Consider the following 8,213-nt stretch of genomic DNA (forward strand, 5'->3'; position numbering starts at 1 on the left):
GGGTGGAGCACTAAAGGATAAGTCGGAGGCCACGAGACAGAGAAGAAAGGTTAGAGCGTGGCAAGTGTGTACAAAACCAAGATTAGGGAAATCACAGAAGTGGTTCAGTTGTTCACTGAAGATGGAGTGTGGGGAATTATGACGGAATTTCAACATCTGCAGCTAGAGAGGTAAGCAGTGGTTACTACTTTAAGGAGTATGGACTAGGTGAGCATCAAAGTCTCAGCAGGTAACTGCTGACACTCACGAAGGCTTTACTGAAGAGGTCGGGGAGTGTGTGGACAGAGTTAAGGCATCAACACTGTCAACTAAGACACCGTGAACTTCCTAGACCTCAACGACAGCAAGAAGTCTTCAACATGGCAAAGGGAGGCCTGAAATGGCAAAGGGAGGACCTGGTGTTATTTGTTGGAGCTAGGCCTGAAATGGCAAAGGGAAGACCTGGTGTTATTTGTTGGAGCTACTAAAACCCGGAGGACAGTCTGATGGATGCAATCCCTGACAAAACATGACAAAAAATGGCGGATGGAGATAGGACTACTTCAACCTCTCTCCTGCCCTCCCATCAGGGCTCCTCACTGGCCAAACCCAATGGGAACCAAAGGACAAAGAAGCCCAGGTGACTCAGGCCACAGATGTCAGCTTTCAGGTACTGAGCCGGGGAGGGAAGGACAGAGAATGATCTGGGATCCATATGTAACATACAAATAACATACAACACAATACAGTACACAGAAGAGGAGAGCGAGGTGCCTTATTAGACGGTAAATACCGCAAGAAACATGTAAAGTAATGGGATTCATTTTATCTGTGGCTCCCTCTGAATTTAAAATGAAGTAAGACGTCCTCTTCCCCTGAGTCAGGGCTGGAGGCCAAGATCAGTCTTTGAGGATCAGTGTTGGCACAAGCCGGCCAGCAGGCTTGTTTTCCAGCCTCAGGCATCTAGAGCTGCTGGGAGCCCCACCTGCTCTACTCCAGGCCTGCTGACTGCCCGCCAGCCTGGGGCCTCGAGTGGGCACCACCCCCTCCCCCGCCCCCGGCTCCTTGAACAGTGCCGGGCTCCCGTGGGCCGCTCCTGGCCTGGGCTGCCACGTACGTAGCTTGGCCCCTGCCTGCCCCACAGGAATAGCCTACGTGCACCTAGACGGGCGGGCGTCTACCATAAAGATGCCCGTGAGGGAGTGCAGCCTCTCACCTCCTGCTCTCCCACCAAACATTGGCTTTGGCCCCAGGGGGACCACTGGGGGAGGAGAGGGTGTCCAGAGTGGGGAATTCTGCTGCGGCCGAGGCCACCGAGCTCAGGGAGGATTACCACTCCTCCCCGCTGGGTGAGGCCGGGTGCCAGCCAGGCCACTCCATCCTTCACTCAGCTGGGTCTCCCGCACGGGATCCCCTACAGGCCGGGATCCCCTATAGGACGTGAGGTGGGAGGTGATGAGCAAGAGCTGGGAATGGGGGGGGGGGCCTCTGCACGCACCCGGGCAGGTCAGACGTGACACTCGGAACAGTGGCCACGAGCACAAGCTCTGAGTGGTTAGTGTATCGAACCCCACAGCTCTGGTTCCACACGGTTGCAAGCAGGAAGTTCTCTATGTTGAAGTGCTTACTTCCATCAACTGACAAATGTTTTAGAAAAGTTTTCAGGTTCTAACAGTTTTTTTTTTCCACTAACAAAAGTTCTGGAAGCATCTCATTTTGTTCTAAAAGCAATAAGCCACTTTCTGTGGGAAAAAAATAAAATAAATTGAACTGAGATGAAAGTCATAAATTCTTCTGGATCCAGGATAGGGTGTCATCACTGTGTCTGTCAACAGGAAGCAGGCACAGAGAATGCTATGGGCACACAGAAAAATGGGCCTTATGCCCATCCCCCACTTTTATTTATTTATTCATGAGAGACACAGAGAGAGGCAGAGACACAGGCAGAGGGAGAAGCAGGCTCCACGCAAGGAGTCTGATGCAGGACTCGATCCCAGGACCCCGGGGTCACGCCCTGAGCCAAAGGCAGACGCTCAACCCCTGAGCGCCTGGGGGCCCCCCAACTTTTCTATGGGAAGTGTGGTCAGCTGCTCCAGAAAAACCTGAAATGAAGCTAGAACAACCTGCTGCACCAAAATTAGGGAAGGATTGAGTAACTAGTAACTGTCACAGTCATTTGGGGAATGATACTGAAGAAGCCCATGTAGGTCTGTGCCCAAGCTAGACGCATCCTAAGCATTGAGCCCAAGAGAGTGGAGACACACTTGAGAAGATGCAGAGAATACCGACCAATGTGACTGCATAAAGGTCACAAAGTTACACAAAGTAGGAAAGTCACAGGAGAATCCAGTATTTTCCAATGTGACACCATCAAATCACTTAAAATTTACTCTTAACATTGGGAGGAAATGCTTACATTTTTAAATATACCAACGCATTTGCAGAGTTTGAGAGTCGAGATGCAAATACAAAATTCTAAGAGACAGGTCTCAAAAAGGCACGTGAAGGAGGCTCTAGAGGTGCTCTGCTAAATATAGGAGACTAAAAATTAAAAATCCGTCCCCCAGTACGGCATGTTCATATACACGAGACCAGAAGGAGGACGCAGAGCTAGTGCTGAGGGAGCCGTTGGGTTACCCCCGGCCCAGGGATACAGGGGAGAGGGCCCTCCCGGACATCAAAGGGCTGGCAGCTGGCTGTGGAAAAGACGTCAGAGGCAAGAGAACCTGGGGGCACCTGAGCAACCAAACATAGTGAGAGCCTCCAGGCAGTGAGAGCAGAGGAGGACGGGGAGGAGGCTGTGGACGGGCCTTCGGGCAGCCCACGTTCTGCCTCCTCAGAGCCTCCCGGCTAAACCAGGAGGCGGGGTCCACAACTAGACCCCGGGGCCTCAATAAAAGACAGGAACTCCTACCTGTGTTGGAAAGGGAGCATTCGAGCAGGACGGGTGAGGGAGGGCGGGGCCGAGGTCCACAGACCCCAGCAGCCCGGACCACTGTAAGAAAGGTCCCTGGCGGCCAGTGCTTTCTTCGGGTTTACTCCCATGGCCGGTGCTCCAGGCCAGGGGCTTTTCTGCAGGGTGGCTCCGGGGCCGAAGCACAGAGAACGAACTACTGCTCTTGTTCGTGGTTTGAGGGAACATCCTCTTTCCGGGTCCAAGCTTTGCAAACAAATGCTGCCTTCCAATGAGTTTGTTTCCACTTGGTCCTAATCCATCTCCTAAATCATTTGAGATCTCTAACTCTTAAGAGCAAGATGGTGTAATATAAGTATAGTGCAATAATCTGAATTTAGAAGTAAATGCTTCTTTGTCATCCAAGCCAGTCTCCTTGCACTAGGATTACTGGTTTCCCTGCTTCTGGAATTGCCCTAAATATCAATTCCCCTCCAACCTATTCTCCAATCAGCATGGAGATCTTTTAAAAACATCAATCAGAGCACATCATTTACCTGCTCAAAACCGATGACTTCACACTGCACCTGTAATAAAAATCCACCCTCCCTTCCACGATCTAGCGCTGTGACCCTCTCTCCTCCTCATCCTCGCAGCTGCTCAGGCCACACCAACCCTCCTGTCCTCGAGGTGCTGAGCCATTCCTGCTTCAAGTTTTCCTACTTGGCAATTCCTTGACATGCAATCTGCTCCCCAGATTTTGGCAGAGCTTGCTCCTTTTGGTAATTTAGGTTTGCCCAAAAGTCACCTTCTTAGGAAAGCCTTCTCTGACCCCACTGTCTAAAATGGCACATTCCAACCCCTTTCACCCACTTGCTTCTCACTCTGCTTTATTTTTTCCTCATATTTTTATCAGCTTATACCCTGTCTTTCCATGAAGTTAGAGGCAGCATGTTCTTTACTGTACCCCCAGCCTTTAAAAATCTGTCTTCTGTGTATGTGTTTAATCTGGGAGGGTCAGTGGGTTATTCGGGCATGCACAGCTGAGACAATGAAAGCCTGGCCAATCTTTGTAAAAGGCTGCCTGGCACTAGTCAGCACCATAAAGGGAAGCGCACCCCGGCCCTCCCCTTGAAGCAATCTGATGTAATCCGACGTCCTATCCAGCCTGTGTCCCTGCCATCCCACCACAGAACCCGCGGACTCCATCTCCCCCTTACTCTACTCCATCATCCACATACCTTAACTACGGGGCCGAAAGCTGTAATCCTTAAGACCCCTTGGGCTAGGGATCTTCTTCTTTATCCTCCCGGGATAAAGAAGGGCAGAGAGAAGCAAGAGACAACAAGCTTGCATCAGTGCGTTCTGCATAAGGGACCTCCCAGTTAGAAGAAAGGAACAGGCTCTGAGTTTCTCTTGCTCCTCTACAGAATTAAGTATAGATGCGTAGACTGCTCTGCTACTGATACCTATGGAAACTACTAAAGGCACGTTGTAAAGTATTCCACCTGGAATTCTCCAGAGTGCTCTCTGGCTTTTGAAGTGAAGTTGATGTCAAATTCACACAATATACGAGACATAACAGGCCAGGTGTTAGCGTTTCATGGTGTGCTCTGGCTACCCTCATTGTTAACTCCCTCATTCAACCCCCAAGAGGACTCCTAACTAAGGAACTTGAAACTCACAGCTACAAGAAACTACAGATCTAGCTTCACGTGAGTTCGTGTAAACCTGAAGCCACCGGCTAGTTAGGCCAAGCCTAAGACAATGACCGTAAAGATCAAGACTGTTATCTAGGCTTCTTCTAGAAACACTTTACACTTCACTATCTACTTCCTCCACCTCCACCTAAGGGTGGGAAAGAGAAGACCTAGCCAGATGGACGGCTTATCTGAACTCCATCAGCTGTTGAAGGAGCTGCCCATCCAGCCCTGAGGTCTGGGAAGCTGCCTGCACGTCTGCAGGTGTCACTTATTTCACGGGGCCTCAGTCTTTGCTGGTTCATCTCTCCAAGATGGAACTTCTTGGAGGTCGCTGTAGGCAAACCCAAAGACATCACACTGATAATCAACAAAACTCCCTCTTAGTGCAATCGAGAAAACAAAAGGGAATTTCTAGGGATTCAGAAAAATGAATAAAAAATTCATTTGATCAGAAGAGAACAATTCCTGCCCAGGGACAGCTACAGCTTCCCTTGAGGCCGAGTATGTTTCTGCCCTACAAGGTGCCCCGTAGCCTAGGTATTCACTTCCTCAAACCTGATTCCGGATCCGGACAAAAATCTGAAGTGTGGGGTATCCCAGCTCTGCCTCACCTCCTAAGCACTTAGGAATATCTGCAGGGACAACCCTGAATGCCATCCTTACTAATAAGCTCCCCCAGCAAGGCTGCACCTCTGAGCCATGAAAGGATCCTCACCATAACGCCCTGTAGGCCTCAAAAGGTTTGCTTGATTCTGCAATAACCCTGCCTTCTGACTTTCTGGATAGTGGTGCCCAAACCGCTAAGACAAAGCACAATCATTTACATTACCAAAGCACTTGAGTCAGGCTTATCCTACCCAATGACATTCCTTAGTTCACTTAAATAGCACTCAATTTATAAATATTCAATTAATCTAATTTAAGACTATGTAGCTTATATAAAAAAGGGACAGATGGGTTATCACCTGCTTTCACTAATAAATTACATTTAAAATTACTCCTTTGTACCACTTTTGTCATTTATTAGTTTTCCTAAATGTAAAAGGATATATTTAAGTTAAAGAATTTAGTCATACATAAGGTAAAAATATTCAGTCGAAATTTCAGAAAAGGGCAGGTAGTACTTAAACCTACTTACAGAATATGCTAAAAATAAAAAGCACAAACGCTCCTCAAATCTTAGCAGATCTTAAACAACCTCCAACATAAAAATATTTCAGCAACGTTCCTTCTAAAAATTTAACCTTTACATGGCCCCCATATGGAAAGAAAATAACTTCAGATGAAACTATAATAAAATTTTAAAAGCCACCTATTAAATTAGACTGCTATTTTCTTCATTTGGCCTATAACTGCTTTTCTTTTGGAAAGGGGGGAGGGGAAAAAAACAAGAAGAGCAAAAAGCAAAAACCAACAAAACTTAGCTCCTGAAAGTTCGAAGAAGAAGGATTTTTCTGGGTATTATTTGCCAATTGACATTTTCAAAGGGGTTAGCATGGAGCACCAAAATTAGAAAGCAACTTCTCTGTTCTAACCCTATTTTTTTTTTAACCAAACTTGAATATAAATCTTGATTTTTGTTTCTCTGAGAATGTGCATAGAGAATAAATCTGAAGTTAGCGGATGCTGATGCACAATCAGGCTGATTCTAACTTTGAGGACTGATTTTTCTTCTCCATAGATGATCACAGGCCGTGGCCTATCACCGTATAGTTCACTATGAATAACTCTTCCTTCCAGCCAGACAACTACCTGCCTCTCCCATGTCACCTGCCTCTGACTTTCCTCCAAACAGGGTGACAGAAAGCCATCCTGGCTCCAGATATTCTCTATTTTACGGAAGGGTGTGTACATTCGAGAGAGAACTTTACAACAGTTAGTATCATCTGATGCAAGCTTCTTCTGTGACTGACAGGCCCTATTGTGAAGGGGAGCACCAGCTGTTCGATCTCAGTTCACAGAACCACTTTTAGAGCAGCAACGTTCCTCAGACCTAGTCCAGTCCAGAGGTTCCAACGTGGTGTCACCTGCACACACAGGACCCAGGATTGCTCCACAGCCTGTGCTGTAACACGTACCTGGGATGGCAAGAGTTGCCATAAAGCTACACAACTTGCCATTTTTCTTGGCTCTAGGCTAGAATTTTATCAACTCGGTGTACATCCTGCATCTCTTGGGCAGAACAGTAGCTCTGAAAAGCATTTAACCTGGTTAACAAAACAGGAGTCATAGTGGACACTAAATGTTGTAACACAAACATGTGAAATATTGGGTTATGTTGTAAACCATTCTGCGATAGAACAACTTTGTTTTAGTGATGAGAAAACCATGGTGCATAAAGATGCTGGGCCTGGACCAAGGTACTTCTACAAGTGTGTGTGGGGCGGGGGGAGGTCGTGAATGTCTAGAAGTCAAGGTTCCGGGGGTTGGTTCAGGGCTACTGACACTTTCCTGGCTGCTGCCATGCTCAGAAACCCTCCTTCTCAGGCGTATTTGTGATTTATTTTTCCATCTCATGTACAGACGGCTTACATTTCTTACTACGAAGCCCACCTCTCTTTACTCATCTATAAGATGGGTACGTAGGGGGTACTTACCCTCCCAGGGCGACTAGGCTATCACATAAGAGAGCACATCGAGAGCCCTGCTAACACTGCCAGCACTTAGTGAGCACTCCACAAACGTCTGTGCAATGAAAACTGGCAGAGAACGGTTCCCCGACGTCGGGCGACAGGCTGGCAGCTGGGGCAGGTGCTCCGGGTCTCTATCCTCAGACAAGGCCCTGCCCTCCCTGGAGGGGGCGCTAAGCCCGGCTTACAGCACACCCGGCGACTCCGGGCGCAGAGGCGGCCAAGGAGGCGGCGACGGGTTGGTGGGCGGGGCCGGGGCCGGGGCGGGGCCGGGGCTGAGCGGGGACCGGGACCCCGGGAGCCTGACAGGACGAGGAGGCGCCCCGCCCCTGCCCGCTCCCAGGATCCTCGCCCCGCCCCCTGCCCGCTCCCAGGATCTTCGCCCCGCCCCCGCCCGCTCGCCCCGCCCCCTGCCCGCTCCCAGGTTCCCCGCCCCCACTCGCCCCCCTTCCCCCTCCCTCCCCGCTCCCCTCCCCCCCCCCCCCCCGCTCCCCCGCCACCGCGGAGCCGGGCGGGCGGCCTCAGGGCGTCGGGGCAGCGCGGCCGGGGCCGGGGCCGGGGCCGGGGCCCGTGTGCGCCTGCGTGCGCCGCCGCCAGAGCCCGCCGTTACCTGACAGCGCCGCCGCCTCTCCGCGCACGGCGCCCGCGGGCAGCGAGGACAGAGGCGGCAGCCAGAGCAGCAGCCACCACCGCCCCGGCCGCGGCCGCATCCCGCCCGGGACCAGCTCCGCGCCCGCGGGCCCGGCTCGGCCGTCGGGACGGAAACGGCGGGGCCCGCGGGGGGCGGCGAGGCTTCCGCGTCGGCCTGGGGGCGCTCCCGGCAGCCCGCCCCGCCCGCTCCGCCCCTCCCGCCCCTCCCGCCGCGGGGCTTCCGGGCCTCGCCGTCGGGGGCGCAGGGGCCGCGCAGTCCCGGCAGCCTCTGCGCGGGCCGCCGGGGGAGGGGCGCTGCTCGGCCGCGGCCTGGGGCTTCCGGGACCCCGGCGGGACCCGCGGGCTTCGGGCCGGGGG

General features: G+C 51.6%; 1 protein-coding gene and 1 non-coding gene across 12 annotated transcripts in view; one reads left to right on the forward strand and one right to left on the reverse strand.

Moving 5' to 3' along the window:
• Positions 1–8,213, reverse strand: part of NEMP2 (nuclear envelope integral membrane protein 2) — a 42,392-nt gene that overhangs the window by 22,533 nt on the left and 11,646 nt on the right. For 7 of the 11 annotated variants that reach the window (XR_007408843.1, XR_007408844.1, XR_007408842.1 and 4 more), the window contains exon 1: positions 7,816–8,025. The exons of 1 other annotated variant lie outside the window; for it this stretch is intronic. Coding sequence is in view for 1 of the 10 variants with exons in the window: in XM_049106569.1 (XP_048962526.1) it covers positions 7,816–7,915 (100 nt within the window). In the remaining 9 variants the exon portion in view is untranslated. Of the gene's footprint in view, positions 1–1,477; positions 1,722–7,172; positions 7,535–7,815; positions 8,026–8,213 lie in introns of those variants that run through there. 3 more of the 11 variants (XM_025441747.3, XM_025441746.3, XM_025441745.3) reach the window with 3 other exon arrangements.
• Positions 844–944, forward strand: LOC112656834 (small Cajal body-specific RNA 20). The gene has a single exon (XR_003134697.1). It is a non-coding gene; the product is annotated as a small Cajal body-specific RNA 20 (non-coding RNA).

This window comes from Canis lupus, chromosome 37, assembly GCF_003254725.2.
Source record: "Canis lupus dingo isolate Sandy chromosome 37, ASM325472v2, whole genome shotgun sequence".
Lineage (NCBI taxonomy): Eukaryota > Metazoa > Chordata > Mammalia > Carnivora > Canidae > Canis > Canis lupus.